This window comes from Homarus americanus, unplaced genomic scaffold (genome assembly GCF_018991925.1).
Source record: "Homarus americanus isolate GMGI-L3 unplaced genomic scaffold, GMGI_Hamer_2.0 scaffold46197, whole genome shotgun sequence".
Lineage (NCBI taxonomy): Eukaryota > Metazoa > Arthropoda > Malacostraca > Decapoda > Nephropidae > Homarus > Homarus americanus.
The window spans coordinates 1075637-1097064 of NW_024723050.1; the positions used below are offsets into that span (position 1 = coordinate 1075637).

General features: G+C 39.4%; 1 protein-coding gene across 3 annotated transcripts in view; it reads left to right on the forward strand.

Moving 5' to 3' along the window:
• The first annotated feature begins 1924 nt into the window (after positions 1 to 1924).
• The window catches only part of LOC121863235 (2,4-dienoyl-CoA reductase [(3E)-enoyl-CoA-producing], mitochondrial-like), a 97996-nt gene continuing 78492 nt past the window's right edge, over positions 1925 to 21428 (forward strand). For 2 of the 3 annotated variants that reach the window (XM_042361735.1, XM_042361734.1), the window contains exons 1-2: positions 1925 to 2102; positions 18764 to 18975. In XM_042361735.1, the coding sequence (XP_042217669.1) occupies positions 2025 to 2102; positions 18764 to 18975 (290 nt within the window). In that variant the 5' untranslated portion in view covers positions 1925 to 2024. Of the gene's footprint in view, positions 2103 to 2589; positions 2613 to 18763; positions 18976 to 21428 lie in introns of those variants that run through there. The other variant, XM_042361736.1, reaches the window with a different exon arrangement.

Sequence of the window (21428 nt, forward strand, 5' to 3'; positions counted from 1 at the left end):
GCCTCAGACGCCGACCCCGGCCCAGCAGTAACCCCTGCCGCCCTTGATGCGGCCTCTGTTCCTGAGTGCGGACACACACACCCCTCTTTTCTCCCCCAGGTACTCCCTGCTAATGTCCTGCACCCTGCTGCTGTCGTGGACCCAGCTGCTGTCACGAGCCCTCATCCGTTTCTGCTGACGCAGCCCCTGCTCCTGACCCAGGCCCACACACCCCAGCAGGCGCATCTGACGACTCGGTACCTGCCGTGAGGGAAGCACAAAATTCATCGCCTCCACACACCCTTATTCTCCCTCTCTACTCCCACAGATATTGTGTATCTAGACAGTTGTCCCCAGCGACCGGCTCATCCACGCCATCGCCGTTGTCTCACATGAGGCACGCACCGCCCGTTCTGCCTCACATGTGCTATGCAACCCTGCAGACAACAAGTCTCCTACACAGCCTGGAGGGAAGGGGGAGTATTGTAGTGGAATTCTCCCCTACAAACGCTGTTTGTCGCTGCCTAGCCGACCCCACCAATTCCCCAGTGTATGCCTCGTGGTCTAGGTCAACCAGCGCCGCCATACACCACGGAGCGGGGGTCAACTGCTAAGCCACGCCTACCCCCGCTATTTAAGACCTGACCTCGTGGTGATCTGCCTCTCTCTACCTACAGCCGCAGCCAGCAACACCTCCTCCTCCGCCGCTGCCTGGCGGCCTTCGCTCCTCCTCCGCCTGCCTGGCGGTCCTCGCTCCCGCTGGCGAGCCACAAGCTGTCCTTCTCTGAGCGTCCTCACCAACCAGCTCTCTCTACATCACGCTTGTAACCATGCTGCCTTCCCAGCACCAAGCTGCATTGTACATCCAATACAACATGTATATAGAGAGCACATTGTGAGTTTCCTTTCTCCATCCCATCCTGAGTGTGAACCAAACATCTCATACCCCACACCACCAATTCCCCAGTGTATGCCTCGTGGTCTAGGTCAACCAGCGCCGCCATACATCACGGAGCGGGGGTCAACTATCAAGCCACGCCAACCTCCGCTATTTAAGACCTGACCTTGTGGTGACCTCTCTCTTTCTACCTACACCAACCAGCCAGCATCATCTCCTCCGCCTGCCTGGCGGTCCTCACTCCCGCCGGCGACCATGGCGACCCACAAGCTGGTCCTCCTCTTAGCATCCTCACCAACCAGCTCTCTCTACATCACGCTTGTAACCATACTGCCTTCCCAGCACCAAGCTGCATTGTACATCCACTACAACATGTATATAGAGAGCACATTGTGAGTTTCCTTTCTCCATCCCATCCTGAGTGAACACCAAACATCCCATACCCCACAAGACCTCCACGGTTTCCCTCTCCTCTCTCTCTGTCTCTCTCTCTCTCTCTCGCCATTACAGTTTCATGGTTTTTTTTCCGTGGAGAAAATGATGGAAGCTGAAATTCCGGACTTTTGAAGAATTTTAAAAATTACTTCCGGATGAAGATTTCGAGACCTAAATGGAGGACATGTCCGGGAAAATACGGACATATGGCAACCCTACCGGCGTACAGTACTTGCCAACGTTGCGTAACAGACGTGACCGCTCACCCAAGTGGTGAAAAGGATATAAGTAAAAAAAAAAAAAAATAGTAAAAGCGATGGCCGCCGGCCGCGACTAGTAACCGGCTGTATGCTATATCATGACCCGGGACTCCGATAAACAATAAAGTCGTCAAACGAAATTTTCGCAGGCTAACGCAGTCAAGACTCAAGATTTAAGTAGTAAATGAAAGAAAGTTCAATATGCTGGACCAGTAATATTGTTTAACACGTCATCATCGATTACAAGGTATAAGTATGTTTGTTTAACTGGGTAAAGTTTGATTAGGTAATGAAAAGTCTGATTCGGTTATCAATCCTGAGGAATCTGATAACGAGCACAAATTCAGACCTGGCAACTGTAGTTGGTCCAACACACACACCTGGGCGCTCTGTGTCAGGCTGCGAGGAAACAAGTGCATTGAGTAATTTGCGTGCTAGTGTATGTGGTAATCATGGCAGCATTAAGAGTCAGTAAAGTTCCTGGGGTTCTCCACTGGCTATTGAGAAATACGAGACCTCAAATTTCAAGGGTAAGCTTACATAATATCACATGTAATTAGTTCTGCAGTCTTATAAAATTCAATTAGGTAGATAAGATACTGCTTAGTGTTGGTTTGGGTACCGGAGGCCCGGGATGCACTTCAGAAGCCATTACCGGTCCGACTAATTACCCAAATGTAGCCAAATGTAGCCGCAATAAAGTCAAATAATGGTCCTACGTGAATAAATCGGACTGCCAATCACTTCTCGACTGGTATTTGGTGTCACGGTCACAAAAAATTGGTAAACTTAATTTAATCTGAGTTAATAGATCGAGTGCATGTACCTAACCTAACCTAACCTAACCTAACCTAACACAACACAACTCAGATTAAATTAAATTTATCAATTTTTTGTGACTATGACACCAAATAATAATCGAGGAGTGATTGGCAGTCCGATTTATTCATGTAGGACCATTATTTGACTTCATTGCGGCTACATTTGGGTAATTACTCGCTCCCTCGGTACATGCATGCGATCTATTAACTCAGATTAAAGTAAGTTTTCCAATTTTTTGTGACTTTGTGACACCAAATACTAGTCGAGAAGTGATTAACAGTCCGATTTATTCATGTAGGACCATTATTTGACTTCATTGCGGCTACATTTTACTATATTTGGGTACATTTGGGTAATTATTCGGACCGACATCAGTGAAGTGTTTAATGATAAAGGGAATTAAATTGAACAAGGAAATAACTTACCAGTAATTGGAATAGTATTTTTGCAGTTTGGGTATTTTTTTTTTTTTTTTGCAAGTTGGCCATGTCCCACAATATTTTTCGGTCTAGTTCTAGGTATATCTCGTTATTTCTAATAACGTTTCTTAGTAACATTTCCTGCGCAAATGACTCGTTTTCGAGAAAATTGCATTAATTTGTTAGGTTAGGTTGTTAGTTTGGTTAAGTTAAATGAGGTTTGTTGTATCGATCTGAGCTCCTTTGGGTGGGATCCTTGGGTGGAGCCCCCCATCTGCCCTTGTTGGTTAGGTAATACGCATATATATTCTAAACAATGGCGGTTAGGTCAGGTTAGGATAGCACAGAAACTGATTTTCAGATGAAACCTAATTTTTTCTGATGGGTCATGATGTGATTCCTTTGAATTTGATAATAATCTTTTGCCAAAACTTGGCTTGGATTCCAAAATTTTTGCCTTTTTTACTACTTAAAAACGGAAAATCCGAGCCAACCTTTGCCAAAGCTTGGCTCGGAGTTTCAAATTTTGTTTTTTCTTCACTTGTTAAAAACGGAAAATCCGAGCCAAGTTTGGTCATTTACTGTATATAGCATTTTTGTCCACCCCCCACCCAAAAACCCGATTTCCCATGGGTTCCCCCAGAGTGTCAAACTCAAAAACAAGTCATTTGTGATAGAAATGAGGGTCAGAATCGTTCAAAACACATCATAAACCATCGGAAAATGTAAGTTTTATGTCAAAAACTATTACTGTATGGTAACTTGTAAAAATTTACAACAGTTTTGGCTAATATTAATGACTAACCCTCCAATGTGTTATTTGTTTTGGTGTTTATTTTTTTGGTAATTATATAGAACTAACCCGCAGCCGAAATTGATTGAAAACGATTGTAAAAATGCTGGATTTTCACTGTCATTTGGGTAAATTTTTACTTTAGGACATGAGGCCTTAGGGGTTGACCAATATGTTTTTCCAGTGTATTTTAAACGAATCTGACCTTCATTTTGGGCGGAAATAGCTAGTTTTTGCCCCCCTCTCCACGATAATAGGGAGAGAGCCTGGGAAATCGGGGTTTTTGGGTGGGGGAGAAAACGAGTCATCTGACCTAACAAAACCTAACCTAACTCCTAGCCGGGGCCCCCAGCTGGTCTAACCTGACCCCTAGCCCGGTAGGCCGAGCTTAAACTAACCTAAATGTTTCGGTAGTTAAAAACTTTGGGGCGCGCCATGTCCGAAAGTACAATACCTTAGTTAGAAGTGGAAGGACCAAGGATACGTAAGAATTGGATAAAATAATAGTCTTTCTCGTAAAACTAGGCAATAAACTTAAAATAATCGTAGGAGTACAAACGAAAACCTACCTCCACCACGGCCATTGTGAAACTGGTCAATGAAATTAAAATCATACCCAGGATGCTTTCTTTGAGAAAAATCATATGTGATTGGTCGAAAAAAATTTGTGTGATGATATCGATGCCTCATTGGTCACAACTGGATGGCCTCAGTCAACATTGCTCATGCGTAATGTGCAGATAACATCTCCTCACAGACGAAGACTTAAAACTACTTAAAATCATTTAAATTCAGTTGTGTCGCTATTTTCCATTTCCGCCATGTATATATGAGGTTCAAAATGCTCAGAATAGCGACATCTAAATGTTTCAGTAGTTTATAACTTTCTGGGGCACTGTGTCCGAAAGTAAAATAATACCGTTATTTTATAGTGGACACTGTTTTAGTTTGTGCAAATATGTTAAAAATGGATTTTTTTAAATAAACGTTACTTAACATTTGTGAGTATGAAGAACAGACCTAACCAACCTAACCTAACAAACCTACCTAACCTTACCTAATGGAGCCCCCTGGAACCCCCTGTATATTAAACAGAAAGAACTTACTGTGATATGGTGAAATTTGAGGCATTTTTTGGACACGAGATGATGTGAGCGCATCGGCACTAAGGAACCCAGACGGCGGAGTGATTTACTGTGATGGCGGGAAACGTCGAGCCACAGCTTTGAGGAAGTGTTATTTCACAATATTTATGTGTAAAATACTTTGTAAAAAGAAAAATATACAGTGATCCCTCAGTTAACGAGCGCCTCGGTTAACGAGTTACCTTCCATAAGATTCTTAACTTCGGTTAACGAGCAATCCCTCGATTAATGAGTTTTTTACAAGCCGACCTCAACATGTTTTCGCTTGCATTTGGCGGTCCACCACCTGTAGTATTAGTCCGCCAATACAGTAATCGGTTTTAGGGCTTAAATTCCTTACTATTTTAGTAAATATCAAGAAGTATATACTATTCAATAATTTTAAAAGTTTAATATTAATATTTTTTAGTCATTTTAACAATTATTGAACATAATTGAAGGTAAAGAAACTAGTTTCTGGCACGCTATCCAGCCTGTTAACACACAAACGGGCGTTAGTCTCTCTTTTCAGTGAAGGTAACATATTGCTTGAGACTCTCTTCAACTAAATGCTTTTTTTCTGTGTTTCCAAGCAAATTATGGATCATTTTGAAATTTATTTTACATATTGACAATATATAATGCAGTGCAGTGTTGATTTAAAGAAAATAATCTTGAATTACACAAGAGAGCTAAAATTTTATGGGTGAAATGGCGCCATGGGGTGACTTCTCTTCCACCCCAGTGCCTTCTCTTCTCCCTTCTCCTCCACCCCCATTCTAATTCCCATCATATCATCATCCAGGAGCCTTCTACATACACACCTCAAAGTAAGTGTGCTTTTCTACATTTTTTGTTGAATTTAGGCAATTTTCTGTGAGCTGGAACCAATTACCCAAAAACCCATTGAAACAATGGTTTCGGTTAATGAGTTTTTCGGTTAACGAGCAACATGCTGGAACAGATTGTGCTCGTTAACCGAGGGACCACTGTAAATAAAATAAAAAAACTGAGCTGAATCTTGGCATTTTCAAGCCAAGTTCCTTTATGTGGACTAGAACTGGAGCCACAATACTCCAGCCGCTTGTTTTTCTTGTTTATAATTTTCTTATTACATTGAAAAAAATTTCTTTCCCGTTGGAAAGTACAGGGATTTCAGCAGTGTGGACAGTCTCTAGCTAAAGGAATAATGCCGTGATCTTTAAACAATTGAAGGGTCTCGTTGTCTTTATCCCTAAATTAGCAAATTGCGTCCATGTAAGACCTGCGACAATTTTCACATGATATGCTGAAAAATAAACTGCCCCGGGCGCAATTCTGGGCCTCATTACCGCCTGGAAGACAAACTAGTGTGCGCCTAGGCGCCTAATTATCTATGAAATGAAAATTTGCTCAATAAGGATTATCATATCAGAACTCACTGATAAAAATAATGTAAGAAAATAAACTGTAATAAAAATAACTCGACCGCGGGTTAGTCCTATATGTTAACCATTTTTTTTTATTATATTTTCATCAGTGAATTCTGATATGTTAATAATTTCTTTGGAAAATGATTGAATAATATTTAGAAGTTGCCAACACTTACTTATATATTGAGTCTTATATAGGGAGAAAGGGAAAAAAATTAAAAATAATTTATTCTATGACGTTTCTGTCGGAAATTTATATTCTTTGAGTATTTTAAGCCACCCAGTGGAAGCACTGAAGGGCTTGGGCTCCACAACCCCTATTTTTCTTGCCACTGCTGTGTAGAGTTCCCGGGTGTGGTCCTGCAGTGCCCAAGTGTCGACCGCCATGTTCCTTCTTGACTGACGAATAATGTAGCTTACCAACAAACTCTCGCTCTTCAGCAGCACCTTATTGTGGCAATATTTCACCAGCGAGGCACCTGCAGACTTGGTAATGTTCATGTGTTCATTGATTTTGCCGGCATCCTTCTTGATAGTGCGGATCATCGATTCATTCACTCCATATTGTCTGGCGAGACCCACCTGTCTAGTGCCTTTTTCTAACTTCTGGACGATCTTGTACTTTACCTCATAGCTTAAGGCGCATATCACCTTCTTGGGCTTGGGGCGGCTTGGGCCAGGTAGTTCAGGGTTTCTCGAGGGTAGTGGGGCTCCAGCAGAAGCCATTGTGTAGAAAGAAAAAACAAAACCCGTTCCTGGGCACGAGTGAATATACGCGGGGACAGTGACACTGACGTGGCGGTGGTGGAGAGCGTGGGTGGTGGGGGTGGCAAGGAAAACTAGACCAATCACAGCACGCGGCGGAGGGGGTGCGTGGGTGGAAAGGATACGTGGCCCAATCACAGTCTGCGACGTCACTGGCGCGAGTCTGACATCAGCACCCAGCACCTTGCCCCGCCACTTGCCGCGTATATGATGGCATTTACCGCGTAAATAATAATTATCTCTTCTGAACAAATGCTGCGTAAATGGCCGTCCGCGTAAAAAATATCCGCGTAAAACCAGACTATACTGTACTGTACAATAAATTATTTTTAGTTTTTTCTTTCTCCCATGTAAGAATTTATATATAAGTAGGTGTTGGCAACTTGTAAATACTGTACAGTATTTACCAAATGATTCGTTTGGTTGATAATTAGGTGCCTAGGCACGCACCATGCCTTCTCAACGGTAATGTGGCGGTTATGCCACATCTCCGTGTGTAAACAGCCAATCATTTTGACGCTCCGATCGACGCCAATGTACATCGGGCGGCTGCTCTCACATCCACAAAAAATGTAAAATTACATCATATCATAGTACAGTCGACCCCCGTTATATACGGACTAATAGGGGGGGGGAAAGGATGTCCGTTTTAGCCGATTGTCCGAATTAACCGATTTAGGGGTTAATATTGCATTATATTTAAAAGAAAATGTAGTGAGTTTGCCCTTAGCCTTGCATATGTCCGAAACTGTTTGCTTTTAACACCATACTCGTCACAAACTCTAGCCACCGAAGCACCAGCCTCTAACTTCCTTATAAGTTCCAGTTTCTGGTTCACAGAAAGGGTCACATACTTCCCGGTGTATTACTCCCCCTTGAAGACATGATGTAAAATACAAGGCTGAAAGATCCCTAATCACTGAAATATCAGCGAAAATTGCAGGGCAACACAACACTGATACTCGAATATGGCGCTAAGTCAACAATGACTGGTGGTCTGGCGCGTGCTCCATCTATCGGACAATCCCAGAACCAGAAATTTGATACGGACAGTCCCTCACTTAGTTCAGATTTCGTCCGAATTATCCGAAATCCGGATTAAAGGGGTCTGAATTAACGAGGGTCGACTAAGTTCTTTCTGTTTAATACAGTATGCTGGGAGATCTTGGGGGTAGAGCCCCACAACTAGGAAGTTATGTAAGGTTAGGTAGTTTTTTTTGGTTAGGTTGGTTTCTTTGGTTAGGTTGGCTTCTTTGGTTAGGTTGGTTTCTTTGGTTAGGTTGGCTTCTTTGGTTAGGTTGGTTAGGTTGGCTTCTTTGGTTAGGTTGGCTTCTTTGGTTAGGTTGGTGAGGCCTTCTAACAACACTTCTGTCATTTGTTTTTCTTATCAACTAAGGTTAGGTTCGGTTTAATTTAGAATTAACTACTTTTTAACACATTTGCCAAAACTACAGCAATTTTCACTACAAAACAGAGTGAAATTGTGATGGTTTTAAAATGGTTTTCTATGAAAAATCAGCAGCAGATCATTCATCAATAATTACTGCAGTTTCAACCAATATGGCTCTCAAGTTGAGCAATGTGTCACTTATTATTCAATTGTGTCACGTAAAAGTAGGGTTTACAAGAACTATCTTCTGAACCCTATATGATCTATTCTTTTTTAAGTCAAAAACCTTCTGCTGTATATTGGTTGAAAATGTAACAGTACAGTGCCTACCGGTAGGTACAGTATTCATTTTAAGTTAGGTTAGGTTGGTTTTTGCATTGAGCAATGTGTTTTTTTCCAATGGTTTTTGATGTGTTTTATTAAATTTTTATATAGATTTTTTTAAATCACCTTTTTTTGGTAGTAGGGGGGCTATCCGACATAAATCGATATCGAAATCAAATAAAACATCAAAACCATCGGAAAAACACATTGGCCATTTCGAGAGCCATATCGGTTGAAAATGCAAATTTACCATTGAAATAGAGAGGAAAGCAATAAAAATTTACAAAGATAGAATAATGCAAAAACTAACATTTTAAAAGATCAGAATCACATTGAAATATTACATGGCCGTCAGCAGAGGCGGGAAATATGACTGCGAACAACTTCATATTTCCCAACTCTGCTGACGGTTAGAGCTGCCAAGTCTGTTACATTCATCCACCAACTTTCAGAGGCCGTGTAATATTTCAATGTGATTCTGATCATTTAAAATGTTGGTATTTTGCATAATGTAGTAAGGGTAATACTGATACGTAATTTGTCTTACTACGCCTTATTGTGGATAAAAATAAGTATACAGTATAGTCTGCATTTATGCGGTCAATTAAACCCCGTGGAGGTCCGCGTAAAACGAAAAACGCGCAAACGAAATTACAGAACATATGGGATTAATTGAAATAGAGACTGGGCCGACTCCCAAACTCCACTTTGTCTGACACAATACGTACAGTGTAGTAAAAATAATATCTTCATTTTATGATGGTATGCACACACAATCAATATTTAAGAGAAATATCAATAATATTAGGTTTTTTAACACTTACGTTAGTAGAAAAGATGGCTGGGCACACGGGGATGGGGGGTTGGTTCCGAGGCAGAAGGCAGATTATTGGCCCTCACCTGTATCACTTGTATCAATTGTATCACTATCCACCACAGAGGCTTGCAGGGCCTCTTTGTCAAACCCCTCAAAGTCCATATCCTCACTATCACTGACTTGGGCCAGCTGTGGTGGGTGGCGGGTGAAGAACTTGGTAATGTTTTGATGACTGGGCGACCTTGTGCGCACCCTGCCTGTGACGCTTCCCGCGTAAATGACCAAATTTACCGCATAATTAAAGCATTTAGATTCTGGCAAGGCACCGCGTAAATGACCAAACGTGTTAACCAAACCCACGTAAGTCCAGACTTAACCGTATAGGTATTTGTGTATCAAATGTCAAAAATGTAAGCTGTGGTCAATAAAGTATAATATCTCTGTTTCTATTGAGTATATTTTTGTGTGTCTGGAGAGGCCAAAGGGTGGTTGTCTTTCCCATTTTCCTCTGAAATTAGTAATTTATTGGTAGTATTATATATATTGAATACAAATAATGGGGACACATTTTAGTATATAAACCTTTTAAATATATTATATCATAATTATCTTCACCCTCTAATTATCCCTTACAGCAGGAAGGATATAAATACAAATGTTAGTTTGGGTTGGTTTCCACCATCCAACTCACAATAGGCCATGAATGATACTACCGTAACTACCCACAATAGCCTGAATAGATTACAGTGGATTCGTTCCACAGAGTCATTCGTTTACTGAAAATTTTGTTAACCGAATCCATTGTTTCAATTGGATATTGGGTAATTGATTCCAGCTCACAGATAAGTACATACAAAGAGAAAAAAAGCAGTAAAGTACACTTACTCTGAGGTGTGTATGTAGAAGGTTCCTGGTTGGTGATGATATGGGAATTAGAAGTGGGGGCGGAGGAGAAGAGAAGGAAGTGGGGATGGAGAAGAAATCACCTTTCAGGGGACCCATGCTTGATGCAGTCATTTCACCAATACAATTTTAAGTTCACTAGGTGTATTTCAAGATTATTTTATTTAAATCAACACTGCACTGCGCTATATGTTATCAAAATGTTAACTAAATTTCAGAATGACCAATAATTTCAATGTAAAAATGCAAAAATATGCAAGACACCAACAAAATCGATGTTCACTCCACTGTCAACAAAGCCAAACTGACGCCTGGTGGCTGATGGACGCACAAAAAACTAGTTCCCTGTACTGCATATACAGTACATATCAATATGTTAACTAAATTTTAAAATGACCAATAATTTTAATATAAAAAATGCAAAAATATTTCGGTTAACGAATTAGCTTCCAAGAGGATTTTCAGTTCCATTAACGAACAAACTTTGATTAACGAAAGCCTTAGGAGAAACACTCTTTGTTGTGCACATCAGTCGATCAGCTGATCGGCTAATCCGCCAATACAGTAATCGATTCTATGTTTACATTCGTTTCCAGTGAAGTAAATATCAAGAAAGTTGTGTTCTTAAATATTTTTGCATTTTATTATATTAAAATTATTGGTCATTCTAAAATTTAGCCATCCAGGCTCTGTCTACATAAAGTTTTTCAACTAATATTTTTGGCTTAATATATGTAACTTTATTAATTTATTTTTACTCATTTACATGCACACACTGTCCTAAGGGCAAAGCTGTACTGTACATATACAGGTGCTCCCCGACTTACGACGGGGTTAGGGACCCAAATCCAGGTCTTAAGTCCGACATAGATAAAAAAAAAATAAAAAAAAATATTCAAATTTAAAAAAAATAAATAAAAATAAATAAAATAAAAAAATCTACAATGAAATACACTACAGTAAAAGTAATAAATAATGAGGAATGGATACAGTGTGACTGAGCACTTACCTTTAATGTAGTCAGCTGAATGCACATGGGGCCCCCATAATTTTCTATTTACAGGATACATGGAGACTATATTAATTGGATGAAGCAGAGGAGGAGACAGGGCTGGGTGGGTCATCAATGTCGCTTTCTTCAGACAGGTTTATGCACTGTTGAAACTTGCTGGTTGAAGGTATTGGATCATCTTGAGGGAGTGAAGAGGCAGCACTGGTGGGGCGTGAGGAGACAGCACTGGGGGACTTCTTAAAATAGATGTCCAATTTAGACTGCACAGTTTGTTTTTTCTTTTCATTATAAATTTCTCTGTAGCAAGCAAGTGCATCTTGGATCATTCTGTCAACTTTGGCATAACACTCATAATTTTGATCCATGCCATCAAACATTTGCATTCCTTTAGTAATTGTAGCAAATGCCTCTGCCATTTGTTTCACTGAAAACTTTTTGGGGGGTACAGGTTCTTCTTCTACATTTTGTCTCTATTCTTCCTCTGCAATTTTCTGTGCATCTAGTTCAATAAGATCCTCGTTACTGAGCTCTTCTGCTACACTTTCAACCAACTGTCCACCATCTTCATTATCAATTTCTAACTCCAGCTGTTTACCTAACTCCACTATCTTGTTACTAATATCAGAAATAACTTCATTTTCATTAAATCCTTTGAAACTGTTCACATATCTTTTCAGGATTTTCTTCCATATTCCATTCATGCACTGTGTTGTAACCTGATCCCATGCTGCACTAATGTTCTTTTTACATGATAAAACATTGTACGCCTTCCAAAACTCTCTGAGCGTTTTCTCACCTTCAGTAGCAGCAACAGCCTGAGCGAAGGTCGTAAGTAAATAATACGCTTTAAAGGCAGCAATAGCACCTTGATCCATGGGTTGGATGACCGAGGTAGTGTTAGGTGGAATGTACACTACCTTAACATCAGGGTGCATGTCGTCCAGGTGTGGTGGGTGTCCTGGAGCATTATCCAAAATCAGCAAAATCTTGACTGGAATCCGTTGTTGCAGACAATACTCCTTGGCTCGTGGAATGAAACAAGTCATGAACCAATCCTCAAACAGTGCTAAGGTCATCCAGGCTTTCTTATTACTGCGATAAAACACCGGCAGTGTGTGCTTGCTGACATGTTTAAAAGCCCTGGGGTTCTCTGAATGATAGATCATGAAGTGCTTTAGCTTGAAACCAGCAACATTCCCTCCCAATAGAAGTGTAATTCTATCCTTGAATGCCTTGAATCCTGGCAATGTTTTCGCCTCTTTGTGGATGTATGTCCGCTCAGGCATGCGCTTCCACAATAATTCAGTCTCAGCCACATTGAATATTTGCTCAGGCAAATAATTCCCTTCCACAATCACTTCATCTAACTCCTCCTTAAAAGCTTCGGCAGCACCAACATCAGCACTAGCTGCCTCTCCACTCACCTTAACATTGTGTAGACTGTAGCGTTTTTTAAATCTATCAAACCACCTATGACTTCCTGTAAAGGTTTGATCACATTCATCTCCTGCCTGCTCCTTCAGGTTTTGGAACAGGCTTCTTGCTTTAGCTTGTATGGTTAGAAGGCTTACGGGTACACGTTTCTGTGTTTGGTCTTCTATCCATATCACCAATAATTTTTCCATATCTTGAATAGAACCTTGTCTTTTCTTCGAAATTATAGTTCCCTTTATAGGTGTTGTTCCTTTCACTACATCACAAATACGTTCCTTGTCCTTCAGAATAGTGGATATGGTCGAGTGCGAGAAACCTAGGTCGCGTGAGATTGTTGCTACAATTTTTCCATCCTCATGCTGCATTATTATCTTCATTTTCATCTCAAAATTAATTGCCTGTCTCCTTTTCTTTGGAGCACCACCAGCACTCTCACTTTTACGCTTTCCAGTCATTATAAAGTCAATTAAATATGATAATAACGAAAGTTCACAGCGCGATCAGTATAGGATACGATAGCCAAACACCAACTAAGCGCTCCACTGAGTGAGTGTACCCACAGGGGAGCACCTGTACTGTACTCAAAATAATGTACTAAATGGTTACTAAGATTTTTTTCTAGTGCAAATTATAGCATGTTTATATTAAAATTAATCACTATCTTATAAGAATTCCAGCAATGTAAATTATATTCTCCCCGGTCACTTCTGTGACATTTTATAAGCAAAAAACAAAAACTCAATCTAAAGGACATAAATAAACAAATAAATACTTCACTAGACCTTCGGCCCCAACTGTCTAACGTGTCACTGTCACCTCCCTTACCTCCCTGCCACCCATCTGCCCAGCCAGGGTTTTAAGCTTAAAGTTTTTATCTTATATATTATCACAGGCTAAAGTTGGCAGAATATAATTGGCATTGCTGGAATCCTTGCAAGACAGCGAATAATTTGAATATGGTATAAAGATCATATATTTTGCACAAGAGATAAAAATTAATCACCTGTATCACATTACAGTCATGATTTAAGAGTTCTAGTGTGTATATATATATATATATATATATATATATATATATATATATATATACCTAATACCTGACCATTGTGGACCTGGTCTCACCCTCCTCTGTATATATACACCTTGATTTGTATTACTCTCTCTAGTCTGTACTCACCCTGAAGATGTGAATTACACGAAAGCGCTTGGGAACTTTGTTTTTTCTTTTCCTTGTGGTTATCAGCATATACCTAGATCAGCGCACCCACAGTGATTTACTATATATATATATATATATATATATATATATATATATATATATATATATATATATATATATATATATATATATATATATATATATATATATATATATATATATATATATATATATATATATATATATATATATATATATATATATATATATATATATATATATATATATATATATATATACACACAGTCAACCTTCACTTTACGCGGTCCCACATTCCGCGTTTCCACGTTTACGCGGTGCCCTGCCAGAACCCAGGATGCTCACATTCCGCGGTGGGTGTACCCCTTTACACGGTGAAGTATAATTTTTTTTAATTTAGCTCATAAAATTCATACAAATTATCCGGCCAGAATATAATTTACATTGCTGGAATTCTTACAATTTGATGATCATTTTGAATATAAACATCATAGATTTTGCATTAGACATACAAATTTTAGATATAATGTTTACTCTTGAGTAAATATGTTATCTTTTGTGCAAAATATATGATATTTATATTCAAAATATTCCTGGTCTTACAAGGAATCCAGCAATGTCAATTATATTATCCTAACTTTAGTCTGATGAATTATTAATTACTAAAAAGGTAAACAGTCTGGTATTCCCACACATTTATCAAGTAGGGACGTTGGTGGGGGGTGGGGGGGAAGGAGGGAGGGACCGGCGACCGACCATCTGTTACCGTGTGAAGAATATTTTTTTTTTATTAACTGAAGATTTTTTTTTTAGCTCATAAAATTCATACAAATTACCCGGCCAGAATATAATTTACATTGCTGGAATTCTTACAATTTGATGATCATTTTGAATATAAACATCATATATTTTGCATTAGACATAAAATTTTTAGATAAAATGTTCACTGAGTAAGTATGTTATCTTTTGTGCAAAATATATGACGTTTATATTCAAAATATTCCTGGTCTTACAAGGAATCCAGCAATGTCAATTATATTATCCTAACTTTAATCTGAGGTATTATTTAATACAAAATGTTAAAATTTATTTTTTTCACCCAACATCTCTTGAAGGGAGGATTGGTGGGGGGTGGGGGGGAGGGTTGGGACTGACCGCGCGGTTGGAAGAGGGGGGAGGCAAGGTGGGGTACTTTGATTGACAGATAGTGTCGTGAAGAATATTTTTTATTTTATTAACTGAAGATATTTGTTTTAGCTCATAAAATTCATACAAATTACCCGGCCAGAATATAATTTACATTGCTGGAATTCTTACAATTTGGTGATCATTTTGAATATAAACATCATATATTTTGCATTAGACATACAAATTTTAGATAAAATGTTTAATCTGAGTAAATATGTTATCTTTTGTGAAAAATATATGAAATTTATATTCAAAATATTCCTGATCTTACAAGGAATCCAGCAATGTCAATTATATTATCCTAACTTTAGTTTGAGGTATTATTTATTACTAAACCTGGTTTTCCCCCAAAAATTTCTCAGAGGGAAGAGCTAGCAGTATAGTGTGAGAAGAGGGGGAGGGAGTCGTGTCCATTATTTGAATGGACATTAACTTGGCGACTGTATTTCTCTATTTCTCTTAAGTATTAATTGTGTGCATGTACCATCATAAAATTAAGATGTTATTTTTACTAGAACATAGGTATTGTGTTGGAAAAAGTGGAGTTTGGGTTTCACCTGGTCTCTATTTCATTTAATCCCATATGTTATGTTATTCACTTTACGCGTTTCTCTCTTTCGGCGGTACCCTGTGGGTTACATTAACCGCGTAAAGTGAGGGTTGACTGTACAGTATATATATACAGTAACCCCCCGCTTTACGCGGTCCCACTTTATGCGTTTCCACTTTTACGCGGTACCCTGCCGAAACCGGAATGCTCACTTTTCGCGGTGTGTGTACCCTTTTACGCGGAGAGCGGCGCGAGCAGGGTGCGCACAAGGTCACCCCGTCATCAAAACATTACCGAGTTCTTCACCCGCCACCCACCACAGCCGGACCAAGTCAGTGATAGTGATAATGATAGTGAGGATATGGACTTATATGGACTTTGAGGGGTTTGACAAAGAGGCCCTGCAAGCCTCTGTGGTGGATAGTGATACAATTGATACAAGTAATACAGGTGAGGGCCAATAATCTGCCTTCTGCCTCGGAACCAACCCCCCATCCCCGTGTGCCCAGCCATCTTTTCTACTTATGTAAGTGTTAAAAAACCTAATATTATTGATATTTCTCTTAAATATTAATTGTGTGTGCATACCATCATAAAATTCAGAAGTTATTTTTACTACAACGTAGGTATTGTGTCTGAAAAAGTGGAGTTTGGGGGTCGGCCTGGTCTCTATTTCAATTAATCCCATATGTTATGTTGTTCACTTTACGCGTTTCTCACTTTACGCGGGCCGCCGTGGGTTCAATTGACCGCATAAAGTGAAATTTTTTTTGCATATGCAACGCTGTTCTGTATAGAAATGGTCTCCAGGTTGTTTTGTTCATTATTGTACTGTACAGTGATCCCTCGGTTAACGAATGCCTCGGTTAACGAAATTTCGGTTAACGAATTACCTTCCATAAGATTCTTCACTTCGGTTAACGAAAAAATTTTGGTTAACGAATTCCTTACAAATTTTTCTCAACATGTTTTCGCCTGCTCACCAGCTGTAGTATTAGTCTGCCAATACAGTAATCGGTTTTAGGGCTTAAATTTATTACCATTTGAGTAAATATCAAGAAAGTTGTACTATTCAATAATTTTCCTAGTCATATTAAAGTTTTTAGTAATTTTAACAATTATTTAACATAATTGAAGTACAGTGGGGTATGCTATAACGAATCTAATTGTTTCTAGAACCTTGTTCGTTATAGCATTCGTTTGTTATAGGATTAATCCGTTCCAGGCCCCCAAATACAACCACTTAACACTGAAAAATATAATATAAAATTGTAAAAATTGTAAAAAAGTGCATAAATATGCATCTAAACCCCTGAAATAACCAATATCATTAATATTTGTAATAAAAAAAAAATAAATTAGTAAAAAAAAAAAAAAAAATTTAAATAATGTTCGTTGTAGGAGTTTCGTTCGTTATAGCATTCTCAATTTTATAGGTAAAACCGTTCGTTATAGGAATATTCGTAGTAGGATCCGTTCGTTATAGCATGCCCCACTGTACAGGGAACTAGTTTTTAGCGTGCCAAACAGCCACTCAACACACCCAAAATGGCGTCAGTGTGTGTCTCTCATCAGTGGAGGAAGCTTCTTGCTTGAGACTCTTTTGCACATAACTATTTTTGTTACAATTATTGGTCATTCTGAAGTTTATTTTACATATTGACAATATATAATACAGTGCAGTGTTGATTTAAAGAAAATAATCTTGAATTACACTAAGTGAACTAAAATTTTATGGGTGAAATGGCGGCATGGGGTGACTTCTCTTCCACCCCAATGCCTTCTCTTCTCCCTTCTCCTCCACCCCCATTCTAATTCCCATCATCATCAACCAGGAGCCTTCTACATGCACACCTCAAAGTAAGTGTACTTTACTGCATTTATTTTTAGTTTGTATGTAATTTTCGGTGAGCTGGAACCAATTACCCAAAATCCCATTGAAACAATGGTTTCGGTTAACGAACGACCTTCTGGAACGAATTGTGTGCTTTAACCGAGGGACCACTGTATTTATTGTATGCGTTTTTTAGACATGATATTCACATTAGTTACAGTACATATCTAAATATTTTTTAGTAGATTTGTGTTAGGTAAAGTACTGTACAATACAGTACAGTACTACTGTATTATATTGTGTACTTTAATTTTTGTTCAATGCAAATGTGCTAATGGGAATATTAACATGTTAGAATTTTGGATTAACAAGTTCCTACTGTACTGGGTTTATATTTTTTCAATTAATTTACAGTAATAACCCGCTTTACGCGGCTCTCGTTTACGCTTTTTTACATTTACGCGGTACCCCGCCAGAACCGGAATTTCCACTTTACGCGGTGCATCTACTCATTTACGGGGGAAGCTGCGCGGGCAGGGTGCGCACAAGGTCGCCCAGTCTTGAAAACATTACCGAGTTCTTCACCCACCACAGCCGGCCCAAGTCAGTGATAGTGATAATTATTGTAAGGATATGGACTTATATGGACTTTGAGGGGTTTGACAAAGAGGCCCTGCAAGCCTCTGTGGTGGATAGTGATACAATTGATACAAGTGATACAGGTGAGGGCCAATAATCTGCCTTCTGCCTCGGAACCAACCCTCCATCCCCGTGTGCCCAGCCATCTTTTCTACTAATGTAAGTGTTAAAAAACCTAATATTATTGATATTTCTTTTAATTATTAATTGTGTGTGCATACCATCATAAAATTAAGATGCTATTTTTACTACAACGTAGGTATTGTGTCTGAAAAAGTGGAGTTTGGGGGTCGGCCCGGTCTCTATTTCAATTAATCCCATATGTTCTGTTGTTCCATTTACTCGTTTCCCGCTTTACGCTGGCCTCCGTGGGTTCAATTGACCGCGTAAAGCGGGGTATTACTGTACTTTAATTTTTGCTAGTTACCAAGGGGCAGTCAAGCTCGTAATTGCTCAAACAGAATGGCTTAAGGATTCCAAGGGAAAAAAAGGCACAGACATAGTTAATATCAGTGATAAATTGTTTTAACATAATGAATTTATTAATGTTGCTTAACTTGCTTTCAGCACTTGCAAGCTGTCCACACCTCGGCAGGTGTTCAAGTCCAAGAAAATGAAGGCCCACAGGCTAAGTTCTTCCCAGCAATGAAGACACCCATGTTACCCAAGGATGCATTTAAGGACAAAACAGTGATTATCACAGGAGGTGGCACTGGTTTGGGTAAAGGAATGGCTACCATGCTAAGTGCTCTTGGTGCAAATGTTGTCATTGCTGCAAGGTATGTAAATATATCTTACAGTATTTGCTTTTAAGAAGAAAGAAAATGGTTCTCATGAATTCCATATAAAAAATATTCTTCACAGACTTTTGAGTTCTGATTAGTTTCTAAAAAACAGTAAGTTTGATGACTTACAGGTACATGCATCAATTTTGCAGTTAAAGAATCATTAATAGCAATTTACCTTTGGTAAGTAGTGTTAGCTATTCATGACACCCCAAGTTACATTAAGCCTACAATACTTGTCATCAGCCAGAGATGACCTTCCAGTAAATACAGTACAGTACAGTACAGTACTGCCTGCCCCTTCAAGTCGGTAAACAGCTGTAACAGATACAACTATGGAATTTACTGCCATTGGTCTTCTTTTGTTAATGTAGGTAGTAGGAAACATTGGATTTAAAGACAGAATTAAGATGCTTGAAACACATTACTGTACATTATTTCTTGTAAGCAATATTTTTGAGACTCGTACTTAGCTCTTATGAAACAAGCATTGGGTTTAGAAGACTACCAAAAGAAAACTGTGAGAGCAACGCAGAGCAATATGACTTGGGTTCAGATTTAAAAGTCTAAATGTTGGTACTATGCAGAGAAAATTGGGTGAGGTTGTTGAGATATTGAGCCATAGAAAGTTGGATACAGTACTTATTGTATACAAGAAAGCAGATGAAAAAGAGCATCTGCAAGGTTGATTATTGATAAGAATGAATGGTACAAAATCATCTGGATGCTTAGTGATTCTTTGTCAGGTGGTGTAGTGATCTTGATTGTTGGAAAGTGGGTGGAGAAAATGCTTGCAGTGACAAGGGTAAATGCAAGAATTCTGGTTTTGAAGTTACTGGTCGGAAAGAATCTGGTAACTATTACGAGGTGTGACCAGAAAGTATCCAGCAATTTACTATTAAAAAAAAATATTGCTTACCTTGGACAATGGCACCTTAGTCCCCTTCAAAGTACTCCTCTTGGGACCTCACACACTTCTCCCAGCATCCCTTCCACTTTTCAAAACATTCTGCAAAGTCCTCTTTCGGGATCTTCATCAGCTGCCTCGTCTCATTCTCCTTAATCTCGTCCATGGTCTGAAATCTCCTCCCTTTCAACAGCGATTTTAGCTTTGAGAAAAGCCAGAAGTCGCAGGGAGCCAAATTTGGGCTGTAGGGGAGCTGAGAGACCTGGATGATGCGATGTTTTGCCAAAAAACCCTGCACGAGACTTGAAGAATGGGCAGGCGCGTTGTCATGATGAAGCTGCCAGTTACCACTTGCCCACAGCTGCGGTCGTTTTCTTCTTCCCACATCCCTTAGCCGGCGAAGAACTTCGATGTAGTACTCCTTCGTTATTGTTTGGTCATTGTAAATGCGACGGTCACACAGTACCCACGCTCACTCAAAGGCGTCTGCCGGGCAACCGAGTTGCCCCACGGGAGTGTGGCTGTTCACGCATGCACAGTACGGTCCTCTCTGAGTGGCTGCCAAGTTACATCAAGGCTGTGCGACCAGTTCTCACAATATTCACAGTGGCTGGATACTTTCCGGACAGACCTCGTATATTAGCATACCCCCCCAGGTTGGGTTAAGTGTGAAGGAAAATGGCAAGTTCTGGGAGGGGTTGCTGCATGTAGTACCAGAGCTTAGTGATAGAGAAATTTTAGCACTGGCCGTGTTAATGATCACAAAATGGGTTATGAAGGTGTGTTTGGGGAAAAGGCTATGGAACAAGAAATACTGAAGTTGTAAGCTTGAGTTTCAGGATGTACTGAGTAAAGTTATTTGCAATATGTTCAAGAAGGGGTGTAGGCTGATCACATATGACTCTGGTGGTACAAAAACCCAGATTAACATGTCATGAAATAAAACAGAAATGAAATAAAACAGAAAGCTGGTTAAGGATGTAAGAGTAGGATGTAAGATTGCTGGTATGTGACATGTTACTAAAAAGTAGCAAGGAAAGGAAGAAGGTGTATGTTCAAAGAAGAAGAGTGCAGAAATGAAAGGAACAGAATGTAAAGGAAGCACTTTATGCTAATTTAAGGAGAGTGGAAACAGCTAGTGAAAGTATGAGGGGTAGTGCAGCAAGTCACTGACTGGGCCAAATTAAAGAATGGTCTTTTAACTGCAGCAGACAAGATGTGTGGCTGGACTGAGGGCCTATCCAGACATGCAATATGATGGTGGAATAATAAGTTGGATAGAATGATAAAGGAGACTAGAAAAATGTATAAGGCCATTATCTTTGGACAGTTTAAACCATGGCATGAAAAATCTAAGTCACAATCATGGTGCATATTATTACTAGCCACAATCATTGTTCTAAATGTTTGTATCACAGTTTGCATTGTCTCTTGATAGTGGCTGCTCCCATAAATACTGTTTGAGCTAATCCATGTATATTCTAGCAGCTGCCTCAAAGCCTTAGTATTCACTTTGTCCCTGTTAAAGATGCACATGCCT